The sequence below is a fragment of the Phyllobates terribilis genome, unplaced genomic scaffold (genome assembly GCF_046119375.1).
Source record: "Phyllobates terribilis strain yellow unplaced genomic scaffold, ASM4611937v1 Scaffold_12__6_contigs__length_324123572, whole genome shotgun sequence".
In the NCBI taxonomy this organism is placed as follows: Eukaryota; Metazoa; Chordata; class Amphibia; order Anura; family Dendrobatidae; genus Phyllobates; species Phyllobates terribilis.
In genome coordinates, this window is record NW_027362772.1 from 9743100 (window position 1) to 9761457 (window position 18358).

The 18358-nt window shown below is 43.1% G+C and overlaps 1 protein-coding gene and 1 pseudogene across 1 annotated transcript in view; one reads left to right on the forward strand and one right to left on the reverse strand.

Moving 5' to 3' along the window:
* The window catches only part of LOC141171871 (uncharacterized), a 120462-nt gene extending 115440 nt beyond the window's left edge, over positions 1-5022 (forward strand). The window contains exon 7 of the mRNA XM_073655502.1: positions 1888-5022. Within this exon, the coding sequence (XP_073511603.1) occupies positions 1888-4145 (2258 nt within the window). The 3' untranslated portion in view covers positions 4146-5022. The remainder of the gene's footprint in view (positions 1-1887) is intronic.
* Positions 1-18358, reverse strand: part of LOC141171890 (uncharacterized) — an 853981-nt pseudogene that overhangs the window by 492562 nt on the left and 343061 nt on the right.

The following is an 18358-nucleotide window of genomic DNA, read 5'->3' on the forward strand; positions in this document are numbered from 1 at the left end:
AATCTACCTTCTCTCCACTCTGTGCGGCTGAATGTGCTCATATGGTCCCTACAAGACCAGGTCCAGTCTTTCTGGCCAAACTTCACTTTTATGATCGACAATATTAAATGTGCAGTGAGCGCCAAGTGTGAATTTCTGTACAATAACAACGGAGTTTCCCTTTATCCTGACTTTTCAAACTATCTTCAAACAGGATTTTGATAAACTACATAAATAACATTACACCTGTGCCATGATATGTCTATAAGCTGTGCGTGGCTGATGGCTGTAATATACATCTATTCACGCCTGCAGGAGATGTGGTGGCATGGCTCGAGCCCTGGTTTCATGGATTCACTCCACGTCATAAATTACATTATGTTTTCAATCCTAAAGAATTCAGATTCCTGCACAATCTCTCCTGAAATGGGGGCACTAATACTTTCTCTACTCTCCTGGTCAGGACTCATCATACCTCCAATGGTCCACCATAAATGAGTGCAACTCCAGTTTAGTGTTGGAGCTCTCCCTTATATATACGATGTTGTTGGGGATGTAACATATCTTTTATTCTGTCTTTTTTACAGGTTCATTCTCTATGATAGCTTTATTGTGGTGGGATCGGCCTGACTCACTTATGTGTCTCTGTAACTCCATGGTGGTCTTTAAAAGAAGGTCTCCATTACCTCTTCCCAATGCCCGAGGTCTAGATTTAAGACACCTCAGCTCTGCACTATTACAAAAAGTTCTCTTTCCATGTCTAATATTTCTTCTTGAAATTTATCTGACAGAAAATATTGTCCCTTACGATAGTTTAGATGATGAAGAGCCCCCGAGCCCCAGACTCTAATTACCCCCGAGAGGTTTCACCACTAGTTACTCACGATTTACTGAGAAGACTGTTCAGTTCGATCATTTCAGTAGACGTGTTATTGTCTATACTCACAGTTTTTGACTACAACAGTTCGTTCCCAAAATACTCTGATTTAACCCCTTCCCGCAGACAGTTTTTTGTTCCTAATCAGGTTCCATTTTTCAAATCTGACGTGTGTCACTTTATCTGGTGATAACTTTGGAATTCTTCACAAAGGATAATGGGAAACAAATGGACCTTACAAATTATTTCCAACTACTCTTGAATGTGACAATCCCCTATATACGGTTGTACACTACTGTCTGGGCACATGGCAGGGTAAGAAGGGAAGGAGCGCCATTTAGCTATTTGAATGCAGATCTTGCAGATCCCAGAGGAGATGGGACACAACATTTGTAGAAACCTTAATATGCAAAATGGCAGAAAACCAGAGCAATAGAAATCCCCATAAAGTGACTGCATTTTGGAAATTATAACCCTCAGTGAATTAATCTATAGGAGTAGTGACTATTTTGATTCCACGGCCACTTTCTGGACATTAGCTCGCAGTCGATGTTGGAGAGTAAAAATTGCACATTGGCCATTTTATTACCCAACACATAGTGGCCAGATTGTGCTCCAGGAGACACACACCGTAAATGAAGAGGGTTCTTCTCACTATAGTAATGCCAAATACATGGATGATAAATGTGGTTTGGACGCACTGCAAGGCTCAGAAGAAAGGGGGAGATTTGACTTTGGGAGAGCGGATATTGCTGGATTGGTTTATGGATGAGTAGAAGTTTTTATTGGTATCATTTTCATCTACATAACATTGTTTGGTGGCTTCTTATTCCATATTTTGGATGCAGAATGAACAAACAGTTGAACACGACGCTCCACTGGTTCATCCTATGAAGTTTTCTATTAGACTGTGAATTGTCATTCTGTCAATAAGTTGTAATTTCTACAGACATTTTAAGTAGAAATGTTCAAAAATATAAATTTCCAGGTTGTTTTATTTAAAATTAATAATTGTTTTTTTTTCTTGGCAGATGACTGTACCAGGAGATCAGAGGGACAGGAGATTTTTATATCAGATGATCTTGAGATCCCACAGGTTACAATTGAAGTGAATGCCATTACTCCAGATATACAATCATCCCTTCACAGCAAAGATCTGTCATCTGATCCTATGAAACAGGTCCTGTCTTCTGATTCATTACCGACTACTAAGGAAAGTCAAAATAAAAAAATAAGGATTGAAAAACAAACTGCTCCTAAAGCAAAGAAGACATTTTCACTTTCAGAAAATGGAAATAGTTTTACCCTCGAAAAGTCTATAAGTCAAAAAATACACACAGTGGACAATAGATTTTCTTGTTCCAAATGTGGGAGATGTTTTAACTGTAAATCAGCTTTGTTTATTCACCAGAGAACCCACACCGGGGAGAAGTCTTTTTCATGTTCAGAATGTGGGAAATGTTTTAACCGGAAATTCGATCTTATTAGACATCAGATAATTCACACAGGGGAGAAGCCTTTTTCCTGCCCAGAGTGTGGGAAATGTTTTAACCAGAAATCATATTTTGTTATTCACCAGAGATCTCACACAGGGGAGAAGAAGCCTTTTTCATGTTCAGAATGTGGGAAATGTTTTAACCATAAATCAGTTTTGGTTAAGCACCTGAGAGCCCACACAGGGAAGAAGCCTTTTTCATGTTCAGAATGTGGGAGATGTTTTAACTGTAAATCAGCTTTGGTTATTCACCAGAGAACCCACACCGGGGAGAAGCCTTTTTCATGTTCAGAATGTGGGAAATGTTTTAACCGGAAATTCGATCTTGTTAGACATCAGAGAACTCACACAGGGGAGAAGCCTTTTTCTTGTCCAGAATGTGGGAAATGTTTTAACCAGAAATCATATTTTGTTATTCATCAGAGATCTCACACAGGGGAGAAGAAGCCTTTTTCATGTTCAGAATGTGGGAAATGTTTTAACCATAAATCAGTTTTGGTTAAGCACCTAAGAACTCACACAGGGGAGAATCCTTTTTCATGTTCAGAATGTGGGAAATGTTTTAACCGGAAATTCGATCTTGTTAGACATCAGATAATTCACACAGGGGAGAAGCCTTTTTCCTGTCCAGAATGTGGGAAATGTTTTAACTGTAAATCAGCTTTGGTTATTCACCAGAGAAACCACACCGGGGAGAAGCCTTTTTCATGTTCAGAATGTGGGAAATGTTTTAACCGGAAATTCGATTGTGTTAGACATCAGAGAACTCACACAGGGGAGAAGCCTTTTTCCTGTCCAGAATGTGGGAAATGTTTTAACCAGAAATCATATTTTGTTAATCATCAGAGATCTCACACAGGGGAGAAGACGCCTTTTTCATGTTCAGAATGTGGGAAATGTTTTAACCATAAATCGGTTTTGGTTAAGCACCTGAGAACTCACACAGGGAAGAAGCCTTTTTCATGTTCAGAATGTGGGAAATGTTTTAACTGTAAATCAGCTTTGGTTATTCATCAGAGAACCCACACCGGGGAGAAGCCTTTTTCATGTTCAGAATGTGGGAAATGTTTTAACCAGAAATTCGATCTTGTTAAACATCAGATAATTCACACAGGGGAGAAGCCTTTTTCCTGTCCAGATTGTGGGAAATGTTTTAACTGTAAATCAGCTTTGGTTATTCACCAGAGAAACCACACCGGGGAGAAGCCTTTTTCATGTTCAGAATGTGGGAAATGTTTTAACCGGAAATTCGATTGTGTTAGACATCAGAGAACTCACACAGGGGAGAAGCCTTTTTCCTGTCCAGATTGTGGGAAATGTTTTAACCAGAAATCATATTTTGTTATTCATCAGAGATCTCACACAGGGGAGAAGAAGCCTTTTTCATGTTCAGAATGTGGGAAATGTTTTAACCATAAATCAGTTTTGGTTAAGCACCTGAGAACTCACACAGGGGAGAATCCTTTTTCATGTTCAGAATGTGGGAAATGTTTTAACCATAAATCAGTTTTGGTTAAGCACCTGAGAACCCACACAGGGAAGAAGCTTTTTTCATGTTCAGAATGTGGGAGATGTTTTAACTGTAAATCAGCTTTGGTTATTCACCAGAGAACCCACACCGGGGAGAAGCCTTTTTCATGTTCAGAATGTGGGAAATGTTTTAACCGGAAATTCGATCTTGTTAGACACCAGAGAACTCACACAGGGGAGAAGCCATTTTCATGTTCTGAATGTGGGAAATGTTTTAACAATAAACCAGCTTTGGTTGACCACCAGAGAATTCACACAGGGTAGAAGCCTTTTTCCTATTCTTTTTTTTTTTTATCCAGTAAATTTTAGAGTTTTTTTCATTAGTTTTTTTTTTACAAAACAAGAAACCAGTACGTACATACAATAATAAAATAACATACATGCATCTCTCCGATATATCCTTTCAGCTTGCCCATTACCGTCTGATAACTTGCAGTTACTATATCTTACAATTAACATTCCACATTCTTGAAATCTCTTATTAGCATAATATTGTAATAAACATTATAATCCTATACACATATATGTGTGCTATATTACCCAGACCACATGTTAAGGAATTCCAATACACAATGAAACATTAGACCTCGTCAATGCCTCCCTTCCTCCATAAGTCAAATTGTCTCTCCAGCAATAACCCCCTTGATGGCATTCCAGGTGTATCCAACCATAAGTCTCATATTTTCTCAAATTTATTCATTGAGTTTCATTTTTGATATACCCCTTTTTCTAATCTGATAATATTATTTATCCTATTTTTGAGTTCACTAATTTCTGGGGGTGAGGGGTTAATCCATTTGGATGCAATATGTTTCCTAGTTTGAAGTAAAATACGTGAAATCCCTATTGAAATTGGGTCAAATTCCATATAATCTTCTAATATACCTAATAGGCATTTTTTGGGTCTGGTTGAATATCTATTTTATATTCCCTCTTTATAATAGACAGAACTCCTTTCCAGCATTTACCTGACTCCCGGCATTCCCATAGCGTATGTAATAGGCCCGCAGCATCCATTTTACATCGTGGACATTCAGCATCAGTCCGGTATCCTATGTTACATAGGAATCTTAGTATTTCCCTTCTCTAATACCAACTTAACAAAAGTATTATGTTTTACCCAAAAGGGAGTCCATTTTGATTGTGCATTAAATGATGCTGAAACTGTAAATATCTATAGAATTGTTTGTCAACCCAAATCCCCCCTTTAATTGACCAAAGTACTTAAGTATCCCTTCAGACAATAGGTTTTATATTGTATTTTTCTGACTATAAGATGCACTTTTTTCCTTCAAAATTTTGGAGGAAAGTAGGGGGTGCGTCTTACAGTCTGAATGTGGCATATAAATAATACTCTGGCTGGTTGGGGAGCGGGGCACAGGAGGCAGGAGCCGCCTGCTGCAGCCTACACTGTGCTCGGTGCTAATGAAAATGACTATTCACTGCTCCCCACGCCCATGGGAGTGAATATTCATTGTCTTTAATAGCAGGCACACTCGATCGCTCAGCAGCAGTATCCGCGCTGCGGCTACACTGTGTGCCGGCTATTAAGGAGAATGAAGTCACTGCTCCCCATGCACACAGTTCCGGCAGACTCTGCGGTGACTCTTCCCGCAGCTCATCTCACCTTGTGAGGGCACATGGCAGTGAGATCAGTTGCTGGTAGACAGGATTCACCTCGTACACACACGGCTCCGCTCCGTACGCCTCGTACATGCACGGCTCCGCTCCGCACGCCTCGTACACGCGCGGCTCCGCTCCGTACACCTCGTACACACGAGGCACCGCTCCGTACACCTCGTACACACGAGGCACCGCTCCGTACACCTCGTACATGTTTGGCTCCGCTACGTACACCCGCGGCTCCGTTCCGTACACCTCGTACACACGAGGCTCCGCTCCGTACACCTCGTACACACGCGGCTCCGCTCCGTACGCCTCGTACACACGCGGCTCCGCTCCGTACACCTCGTACACGCGCGGCTCTGCTCCGTACACCTCGTACACACGCGGCTCCGCTCCGTACGCCTCGTACACACGCGGCTCCGCTCCGTACGCCTCGTACACGCGGCTCCGCTCCGTACACCTCGTACACACGCGGCTCCGCTCCGTACACCTCGTACACACGCGCGGCTCTGCTACATCCACACTGTAAACCCCTCCTGACCCCACACATAAACTTCAGCTCATCCAGCACCATGACAACCAGCACAGCAGAGTCCTGCATCCACTGAGGCCCCTGATCATGTGACCCCTGACTCCTCCCCTCCTGTGACCTCATCACAGCTCCTGTGCGCACACAACAGCCATATATGTGGTGGCGGCTCTGCAGGTGGAGGGTTGAGCCTAGAATCTATGGGCTCCTTCCAGGTATATATTATTGGAGGCAGCAGAATGTATGGTCTCCTGTCAGGTATATATTATTGGAGGCAGCAGAATGTATGGGCTCCTGTCAGGTATATATTATTGGAGGCAGCAGAATGTATGGGCTCCTGTCAGGTATATATTATTGGAGGCAGGAGAATGTATGGGCTCCTGTCAGGTATATATTATTGGAGGCAGGAGAATGTATGGGGTCCTGTCGGGTATATATTATTGGAGGCAGCAGAATGTATGGGCTCCTGTCAGGTATATATTATTGGAGGCAGCAGAATGTATGGGCTCCTGTCAGGTATATATTATTGGAGGCAGGAGAATGTATGGGCTCCTGTCAGGTATATATTATTGGAGGCAGCAGAATGTATGGACTCCTGTCAGGTATATATTATTGGAGGCAGCAGAATGTATGGGCTCCTGTCAGGTATATATTATTGGAGGCAGCAGAATGTATGGGCTCCTGTCAGGTATATATTATTGGAGGCAGGAGAATGTATGGGCTCCTGTCAGGTATATATTATTGGAGGCAGCAGAATGTATGGACTCCTGTCAGGTATATATTATTGGAGGCAGCAGAATGTATCGGCTCCTGTCAGGTATATATTATTGGAGGCAGGAGAATGTATGGGCTCCTGTCAGGTATATATTATTGGAGGCAGGAGAATGTATGGGCTCCTGTCAGGTATATATTATTGGAGGCAGCAGAATCTATGGGCTCCTGTCAGATATATATTATTGGAGGCAGCAGAGTGTATGGGCTCCTGTCAGGTATATATTATTGGAGGCAGGAGAATCTATGGGCCCCTGTCAGGTATATATTATTGGAGGCAGCAGAATGTATGGGCTCCTGTCAGGTATATATTATTGGAGGCAGGAGAATGTATGGGCTCCTGTCAGGTATATATTATTGGAGGTAGGAGAATGTATGGGCTCCTGTCAGGTATATATTATTGGAGGCAGCAGAATCTATGGGCTCCTTCCAGGTATATATTATTGGAGGCAGGAGAATGTATGGGCTCCTGTCAGGTATATATTATTGGAGGCAGGATAATGTATGGACTCCTGTCAGGTATATATTATTGGAGGCAGCAGAATGTATGGGCTCCTGTCAGGTATATATTATTGGAGGCAGGAGAATGTATGGGCTCCTGTCAGGTATATATTATTGGAGGCAGGAGAATGTATGGGCTCCTGTCAGGTATATATTATTGGAGGCAGGAGAATATATGGGCTCCTGTCAGGTATATATTATTGGAGGCAGGAGAATGTATGGGCTCCTGTCAGGTATATATTATTGGAGGCAGGAGAATATATGGGCTCCTGTCAGGTATATATTATTGGAGGCAGGAGAATATATGGGCTCCTGTCAGGTATATATTATTGGAGGCAGGAGAATGTATGGGCTCCTGTCAGGTATATATTATTGGAGGCAGGAGAATGTATGGGCTCCTGTCAGGTATATATTATTGGAGGCAGGAGAATCTATGGGCTCCTTCCAGGTATATATTATTGGAGGCAGCAGAATGTATGGGCTCCTGTCAGGTATATATTATTGGAGGCAGCAGAATGTATGGGCTCCTGTCAGGTATATATTATTGGAGGCAGCAGAGTGTATGGGCTCCTGTCAGGTATATATTATTGGAGGCAGGAGAATCTATGGGCCCCTGTCAGGTATATATTATTGGAGGCAGCAGAATGTATGGGCTCCTGTCAGGTATATATTATTGGAGGCAGGAGAATGTATGGGCTCCTGTCAGGTATATATTATTGGAGGCAGCAGAATGTATGGGCTCCTGTCAGATATATATTATTGGTGGCAGCAGAATGTATCGACTCCTGTCAGGTATATATTATTGGAGGCAGGAGAATATATGGGCTCCTGTCAGGTATATATTATTGGAGGCAGGAGAATATATGGGCTCCTGTCAGGTATATATTATTGGAGGCAGGAGAATATATGGGCTCCTGTCAGGTATATATTATTGGAGGCAGGAGAATGTATGGGCTCCTGTCAGGTATATATTATTGGAGGCAGGAGAATGTATGGGCTCCTGTCAGGTATATATTATTGGAGGCAGGAGAATCTATGGGCTCCTTCCAGGTATATATTATTGGAGGCAGCAGAATGTATGGGCTCCTGTCAGGTATATATTATTGGAGGCAGCAGAATGTATGGGCTCCTGTCAGGTATATATTATTGGAGGCAGCAGAGTGTATGGGCTCCTGTCAGGTATATATTATTGGAGGCAGGAGAATCTATGGGCCCCTGTCAGGTATATATTATTGGAGGCAGCAGAATGTATGGGCTCCTGTCAGGTATATATTATTGGAGGCAGGAGAATGTATGGGCTCCTGTCAGGTATATATTATTGGAGGCAGCAGAATGTATAGGCTCCTGTCAGATATATATTATTGGTGGCAGCAGAATGTATCGACTCCTGTCAGGTATATATTATTGGTGGCAGCAGAATGTATGGGCTCCTGTCAGGTATATATTATTGGAGGATGCAGAATCTATGGGCTCCTGTCAGGTATATATTATTGGAGGCAGCAGAGTGTATGGGCTCCTGTCAGGTATATATTATTGGAGGCAGCAGAATGTATGGGCTCCTGTCAGGTATATATTATTGGAGGCAGCAAAGTGTATGGGCTCCTGTCAGGTATATATTATTGGAGGCAGGAGAATCTATGGGCTCCTGTCAGGTATATATTATTGGAGGCAGCAGAATGTATGGGCTCCTGTCAGATATATATTATTGGAGGCAGCAGAATGTATGGGCTCCTGTCAGGTATATATTATTGGTGGCAGCAGAATGTATGGGCTCCTGTCAGGTATATATTATTGGAGGCAGGAGAATCTATGGGCTCCTGTCAGGTATATATTATTGGAGGCAGCAGAATGTATGGGCTCCTGTCAGGTATATATTATTGGAGGCAGCAGAATGTATGGGCTCCTGTCAGGTATATATTATTGGAGGCAGCAGAATCTATGGGCTCCTGTCAGGTATACAGTATATTATTGGAGGTAGGAGAATGTATAAGCTCCTGACAGGTATATATTATTGGAGGGAGCAGAATGTATGGGCTCCTGTCAGGTATATATTATTGGAGGCAGGAGAATGTATGGGCTCCTGTCAGGTATATATTATTGGAGGCAGGAGAATGTATGGGCTCCTGTCAGGTATATATTATTGGAGGCAGCAGAATGTATGGGCTCCTGTCAGGTATATATTATTGGAGGCAGCAGAATCTATGGGCTCCTGTCAGGTATATATTATTGGAGGTAGGAGAATGTATGGGCTCCTGTCAGGTATATATTATTGGAGGCAGGAAAATGTATGGGCTCCTGTCAGGTATATATTATTGGAGGCAGCAGAATCTATGGGCTCGTGTCAGGTATACAGTATATTATTGGAGGTAGGAGAATGTATGGGCTCCTGTCAGGTATATATTATTGGAGGGAGCAGAATGTATGGGCTCCTGTCAGGTATATATTATTGGAGGCAGGAGAATGTATGGGCTCCTGTCAGGTATATATTATTGGAGGCAGGAGAATGTATGGGCTCCTGTCAGGTATATATTATTGGAGGCAGCAGAATGTATGGGCTCCTGTCAGGTATATATTATTGGTGGCAGGAGAATGTATGGGCTCCTGTCAGGTATATATTATTGGAGGCAGCAGAATGTATGGGCTCCTGTCAGGTATATATTATTGAAGGCAGGAGAATGTATGGGCTCCTGTCAGGTATATATTATTGGAGGCAGGAGAATGTATGGGCTCCTGTCAGGTATATATTATTGGAGGCAGCAGAATGTATGGGCTCCTGTCAGGTATATATTATTGGAGGCAGGAGAATGTATGGGCTCCTGTCAGGTATATATTATTGGAGGCAGGAGAATGTATGGGCTCCTGTCAGGTATATATTATTGGAGGCAGCAGAATGTATGGGCACCTGTCAGGTATATATTATTGGAGGCAGGAGAATGTATGGGCTCCTGTCAGGTATATATTATTGGAGGCAGCAGAATGTATGGGCTCCTGTCAGGTATATATTATTGGAGGCAGCAGAATCTATGGGCTCCTGTCAGGTATACAGTATATTATTGGAGGTAGGAGAATGTATGGGCTCCTGTCAGGTATATATTATTGGAGGTAGGAGAATGTATGGGCTCCTGTCAGGTATATATTATTGGAGGCAGGAGAATGTATGGGCTCCTGTCAGATATATATTATTGGAGGCAGCAGAATGTATGGGCTCCTGTCAGGTATATATTATTGGAGGCAGCAGAATGTATGGGCTCCTGTCAGGTATATATTATTGAAGGCAGGAGAATGTATGGGCTCCTGTCAGGTATATATTATTGGAGGCAGGAGAATGTATGGGCTCCTGTCAGGTATATATTATTGGAGGCAGCAGAATGTATGGGCTCCTGTCAGGTATATATTATTGGAGGCAGCAGAATGTATGGGCTCCTGTCAGGTATATATTATTGGAGGCAGGAGAATGTATGGGCTCCTGTCAGGTATATATTATTGGAGGCAGCAGAATGTATGGGCTCCTGTCAGGTGTATATTATTGGAGGCAGCAGAATGTATGGGCTCCTGTCAGGTATATATTATTGGAGGCAGCAGAATCTATGGGCTCCTGTCAGGTATACAGTATATTATTGGAGGTAGGAGAATGTATGGGCTCCTGTCAGGTATATATTATTGGAGGCAGCAGAATGTATCGGCTCCTGTATGGAATATATTATTGGAGGTAGGAGAATGTATGGGCTCCTGTCAGGTATATATTATTGGAGGCAGGAGAATGTATGGGCTCCTGTCAGATATATATTATTGGAGGCAGCAGAATGTATGGGCTCCTGTCAGGTATATATTATTGGAGGCAGCAGAATGTATGGGCTTCTGTCAGGTATATATTATTGGAGGCAGCAGAATGTATGGGCTCCTGTCAGGTATATATTATTGGAGGCAGGAGAATGTATGGGCTCCTGTCAGGTATATATTATTGGAGGCAGGAGAATCTATGGGCTCCTTCCAGGTATATATTATTGGAGGCAGGAGAATGTATGGGCTCCTGTCAGGTATATATTATTGGAGGCAGGAGAATCTATGGGCTCCTTCCAGGTATATATTATTGGAGGCAGGAGAATCTATGGGCTCCTGTCAGGTATATATTATTGGAGGCAGGAGAATGTATGGGCTCCTGTCAGATATATATTATTGGAGGCAGCAGAATGTATGGGCTCCTGTCAGGTATATATTATTGGAGGCAGGAGAATGTATGGGCTCCTGTCAGGTATATATTATTGGAGGCAGGAGAATCTATGGGCTCCTTCCAGGTATATATTATTGGAGGCAGGAGAATGTATGGGCTCCTGTCAGGTATATATTATTGGAGGCAGGAGACTGTATGGGCTCCTGTCAGGTATATATTATTGGAGGCAGCAGAATCTATGGGCTCCTGTCAGGTATACAGTATATTATTGGAGGTTGGAGAATGTATGGGCTCCTGTCAGGTATATATTATTGGAGGCAGCAGAATGTATCGGCTCCTGTCGGGTATACATTATTGGAGGCAGGAGAATGTATTGGCTCCTGTCGGGTATATATTATTGGAGGCAGCAGAATGTATCGGCTCCTGTCGGGTATATATTATTGGAGGCAGCAGAATGTATCGGCTCCTGTCGGGTATATATTATTGGAGGCAGCAGAATGTATGGGCTCCTGTCGGGTATATATTATTGGAGGCAGCAGAATGTATGGGCTCCTGTCGGGTATATATTATTGGAGGCAGGAGAATGTATGGGCTCCTGTCGGGTATATGTTATTGGAGGCAGGAGAATGTATGGGCTCCTGTCAGGTATATATTATTGGAGGCAGCAGAATCTATGGGCTCCTGTATGGAATATATTATTGCAGGCAGCAGAATGTATGGGCTCCTGTCAGGTATATATTATTGGAAACAGGAGAATGTATGGGCTCCTGTCAGGTATATATTATTGGAGGCAGGAGAATCTATGGGCTCCTGTCAGGTATATATTATTGGAGGCAGCAGAATGTATGGCCTCCTGTCAGGTATATATTATTGTAGGCAGGAGAATGTATGGGCTCCTGTCAGGTATATATTATTGGAGGCAGCAGAATGTATGGGCTCCTGTCAGGTATATATTATTGGAGGCAGGAGAATGTATGGGCTCCTGTCAGGTATATATTATTGGAGGCAGCAGAATGTATGGGCTCCTGTCAGGTATATATTATTGGAGGCAGCAGAATCTATGGGCTCCTGTCAGGTATACAGTATATTATTGGAGGTAGGAGAATGTATGGGCTCCTGTCAGGTATATATTATTGGAGGCAGGAAAATGTATGGGCTCCTGTCAGGTATATATTATTGGAGGCAGCAGAATCTATGGGCTCCTGTCAGGTATACAGTATATTATTGGAGGTAGGAGAATGTATGGGCTCCTGTCAGGTATATATTATTGGAGGCAGCAGAATGTATGGGCTCCTGTCAGGTATATATTATTGGAGGCAGGAGAATGTATGGGCTCCTGTCAGGTATATATTATTGGAGGCAGGAGAATGTATGGGCTCCTGTCAGGTATATATTATTGGAGGCAGCAGAATGTATGGGCTCCTGTCAGGTATATATTATTGGAGGCAGAAGAATGTATGGGCTCCTGTCAGGTATATATTATTGGAGGCCGCAGAATGTATGGGCTCCTGTCAGGTATATATTATTGAAGGCAGGAGAATGTATGGGCTCCTGTCAGGTATATATTATTGGAGGCAGGAGAATGTATGGGCTCCTGTCAGGTATATATTATTGGAGGCAGCAGAATGTATGGGCTCCTGTCAGGTATATATTATTGGAGGCAGGAGAATGTATGGGCTCCTGTCATGTATATATTATTGGAGGCAGGAGAATGTATGGGCTCCTGTCAGGTATATATTATTGGAGGCAGGAGAATGTATGGGCTCCTGTCAGGTATATATTATTGGAGGCAGGAGAATGTATGGGCTCCTGTCAGGTATATATTATTGGAGGCAGGAGAATGTATGGGCTCCTGTCAGGTATATATTATTGGAGGCAGCAGAATGTATGGGCTCCTGTCAGGTATATATTATTGGAGGCAGCAGAATGTATGGGCTCCTGTCAGGTATATATTATTGGAGGCAGGAGAATGTATGGGCTCCTGTCAGGTATATATTATTGGAGGCAGCAGAATGTATGGGCTCCTGTCAGGTGTATATTATTGGAGGCAGCAGAATGTATGGGCTCCTGTCAGGTATATATTATTGGAGGCAGCAGAATCTATGGGCTCCTGTCAGGTATACAGTATATTATTGGAGGTAGGAGAATGTATGGGCTCCTGTCAGGTATATATTATTGGAGGCAGCAGAATGTATCGGCTCCTGTATGGAATATATTATTGGAGGTAGGAGAATGTATGGGCTCCTGTCAGGTATATATTATTGGAGGCAGGAGAATGTATGGGCTCCTGTCAGATATATATTATTGGAGGCAGCAGAATGTATGGGCTCCTGTCAGGTATATATTATTGGAGGCAGCAGAATGTATGGGCTTCTGTCAGGTATATATTATTGGAGGCAGCAGAATGTATGGGCTCCTGTCAGGTATATATTATTGGAGGCAGGAGAATGTATGGGCTCCTGTCAGGTATATATTATTGGAGGTAGGAGAATCTATGGGCTCCTGTCAGGTATATATTATTGGAGGCAGGAGAATGTATGGGCTCCTGTCAGATATATATTATTGGAGGCAGCAGAATGTATGGGCTCCTGTCAGGTATATATTATTGGAGGCAGGAGAATGTATGGGCTCCTGTCAGGTATATATTATTGGAGGCAAGAGAATCTATGGGCTCCTTCCAGGTATATATTATTGGAGGCAGGAGAATGTATGGGCTCCTGTCAGGTATATATTATTGGAGGCAGGAGACTGTATGGGCTCCTGTCAGGTATATATTATTGGAGGCAGCAGAATCTATGGGCTCCTGTCAGGTATACAGTATATTATTGGAGGTTGGAGAATGTATGGGCTCCTGTCAGGTATATATTATTGGAGGCAGCAGAATGTATCGGCTCCTGTCGGGTATACATTATTGGAGGCAGGAGAATGTATTGGCTCCTGTCGGGTATATATTATTGGAGGCAGCAGAATGTATCGGCTCCTGTCGGGTATATATTATTGGAGGCAGCAGAATGTATCGGCTCCTGTCGGGTATATATTATTGGAGGCAGCAGAATGTATGGGCTCCTGTCGGGTATATATTATTGGAGGCAGCAGAATGTATGGGCTCCTGTCGGGTATATATTATTGGAGGCAGGAGAATGTATGGGCTCCTGTCGGGTATATGTTATTGGAGGCAGGAGAATGTATGGGCTCCTGTCAGGTATATATTATTGGAGGCAGCAGAATCTATGGGCTCCTGTATGGAATATATTATTGCAGGCAGCAGAATGTATGGGCTCCTGTCAGGTATATATTATTGGAAACAGGAGAATGTATGGGCTCCTGTCAGGTATATATTATTGGAGGCAGGAGAATCTATGGGCTCCTGTCAGGTATATATTATTGGAGGCAGCAGAATGTATGGCCTCCTGTCAGGTATATATTATTGTAGGCAGGAGAATGTATGGGCTCCTGTCAGGTATATATTATTGGAGGCAGCAGAATGTATGGGCTCCTGTCAGGTATATATTATTGGAGGCAGGAGAATGTATGGGCTCCTGTCAGGTATATATTATTGGAGGCAGCAGAATGTATGGGCTCCTGTCAGGTATATATTATTGGAGGCAGCAGAATCTATGGGCTCCTGTCAGGTATACGGTATATTATTGGAGGTAGGAGAATGTATGGGCTCCTGTCAGGTATATATTATTGGAGGCAGGAAAATGTATGGGCTCCTGTCAGGTATATATTATTGGAGGCAGCAGAATCTATGGGCTCCTGTCAGGTATACAGTATATTATTGGAGGTAGGAGAATGTATGGGCTCCTGTCAGGTATATATTATTGGAGGCAGCAGAATGTATGGGCTCCTGTCAGGTATATATTATTGGAGGCAGGAGAATGTATGGGCTCCTGTCAGGTATATATTATTGGAGGCAGGAGAATGTATGGGCTCCTGTCAGGTATATATTATTGGAGGCAGCAGAATGTATGGGCTCCTGTCAGGTATATATTATTGGAGGCAGAAGAATGTATGGGCTCCTGTCAGGTATATATTATTGGAGGCCGCAGAATGTATGGGCTCCTGTCAGGTATATATTATTGAAGGCAGGAGAATGTATGGGCTCCTGTCAGGTATATATTATTGGAGGCAGGAGAATGTATGGGCTCCTGTCAGGTATATATTATTGGAGGCAGCAGAATGTATGGGCTCCTGTCAGGTATATATTATTGGAGGCAGGAGAATGTATGGGCTCCTGTCAGGTATATATTATTGGAGGCAGGAGAATGTATGGGCTCCTGTCAGGTATATATTATTGGAGGCAGGAGAATGTATGGGCTCCTGTCAGGTATATATTATTGGAGGCAGCAGAATCTATGGGCTCCTGTCAGGTATACAGTATATTATTGGAGGTAGGAGAATGTATGGGCTCCTGTCAGGTATATATTATTGGAGGCAGCAGAATGTATGGGCTCCTGTCAGGTATATATTATTGGAGGCAGGAGAATGTATGGGCTCCTGTCAGGTATATATTATTGGAGGCAGGAGAATGTATGGGCTCCTGTCAGGTATATATTATTGGAGGCAGCAGAATGTATGGGCTCCTGTCAGGTATATATTATTGGAGGCAGAAGAATGTATGGGCTCCTGTCAGGTATATATTATTGGAGGCCGCAGAATGTATGGGCTCCTGTCAGGTATATATTATTGAAGGCAGGAGAATGTATGGGCTCCTGTCAGGTATATATTATTGGAGGCAGGAGAATGTATGGGCTCCTGTCAGGTATATATTATTGGAGGCAGCAGAATGTATGGGCTCCTGTCAGGTATATATTATTGGAGGCAGGAGAATGTATGGGCTCCTGTCAGGTATATATTATTGGAGGCAGGAGAATGTATGGGCTCCTGTCAGGTATATATTATTGGAGGCAGCAGAATGTATGGGCTCCTGTCAGGTATATATTATTGGAGGCAGGAGAATGTATGGGCTCCTGTCAGGTATATATTATTGGAGGCAGGAGAATGTATGGGCTCCTGTCAGGTATATATTATTGGAGGCAGCAGAATGTATGGGCTCCTGTCAGGTATATATTATTGGAGGCAGCAGAATGTATGGGCTCCTGTCAGGTATATATTATTGGAGGCAGGAGAATGTATGGGCTCCTGTCAGGTATATATTATTGGAGGCAGCAGAATGTATGGGCTCCTGTCAGGTGTATATTATTGGAGGCAGCAGAATGTATGGGCTCCTGTCAGGTATATATTATTGGAGGCAGCAGAATCTATGGGCTCCTGTCAGGTATACAGTATATTATTGGAGGTAGGAGAATGTATGGGCTCCTGTCAGGTATATATTATTGGAGGCAGCAGAATGTATCGGCTCCTGTATGGAATATATTATTGGAGGTAGGAGAATGTATGGGCTCCTGTCAGGTATATATTATTGGAGGCAGGAGAATGTATGGGCTCCTGTCAGATATATATTATTGGAGGCAGCAGAATGTATGGGCTCCTGTCAGGTATATATTATTGGAGGCAGCAGAATGTATGGGCTTCTGTCAGGTATATATTATTGGAGGCAGCAGAATGTATGGGCTCCTGTCGGGTATATATTATTGGAGGCAGGAGAATGTATGGGCTCCTGTCGGGTATATATTATTGGAGGTAGGAGAATCTATGGGCTCCTGTCAGGTATATATTATTGGAGGCAGGAGAATGTATGGGCTCCTGTCAGATATATATTATTGGAGGCAGCAGAATGTATGGGCTCCTGTCAGGTATATATTATTGGAGGCAGGAGAATGTATGGGCTCCTGTCAGGTATATATTATTGGAGGCAGGAGAATCTATGGGCTCCTTCCAGGTATATATTATTGGAGGCAGGAGAATGTATGGGCTCCTGTCAGGTATATATTATTGGAGGCAGGAGACTGTATGGGCTCCTGTCAGGTATATATTATTGGAGGCAGCAGAATCTATGGGCTCCTGTCAGGTATACAGTATATTATTGGAGGTTGGAGAATGTATGGGCTCCTGTCAGGTATATATTATTGGAGGCAGCAGAATGTATCGGCTCCTGTCGGGTATACATTATTGGAGGCAGGAGAATGTATTGGCTCCTGTCGGGTATATATTATTGGAGGCAGCAGAATGTATCGGCTCCTGTCGGGTATATATTATTGGAGGCAGCAGAATGTATCGGCTCCTGTCGGGTATATATTATTGGAGGCAGCAGAATGTATGGGCTCCTGTCGGGTATATATTATTGGAGGCAGCAGAATGTATGGGCTCCTGTCGGGTATATATTATTGGAGGCAGGAGAATGTATGGGCTCCTGTCGGGTATATGTTATTGGAGGCAGGAGAATGTATGGGCTCCTGTCAGGTATATATTATTGGAGGCAGCAGAATCTATGGGCTCCTGTATGGAATATATTATTGCAGGCAGCAGAATGTATGGGCTCCTGTCAGGTATATATTATTGGAAACAGGAGAATGTATGGGCTCCTGTCAGGTATATATTATTGGAGGCAGGAGAATCTATGGGCTCCTGTCAGGTATATATTATTGGAGGCAGCAGAATGTATGGCCTCCTGTCAGGTATATATTATTGTAGGCAGGAGAATGTATGGGCTCCTGTCAGGTATATATTATTGGAGGCAGCAGAATGTATGGGCTCCTGTCAGGTATATATTATTGGAGGCAGGAGAATGTATGGGCTCCTGTCAGGTATATATTATTGGAGGCAGCAGAATGTATGGGCTCCTGTCAGGTATATATTATTGGAGGCAGCAGAATCTATGGGCTCCTGTCAGGTATATATTATTGGAGGCAGCAGAATCTATGGGCTCCTGTCAGGTATACGGTATATTATTGGAGGTAGGAGAATGTATGGGCT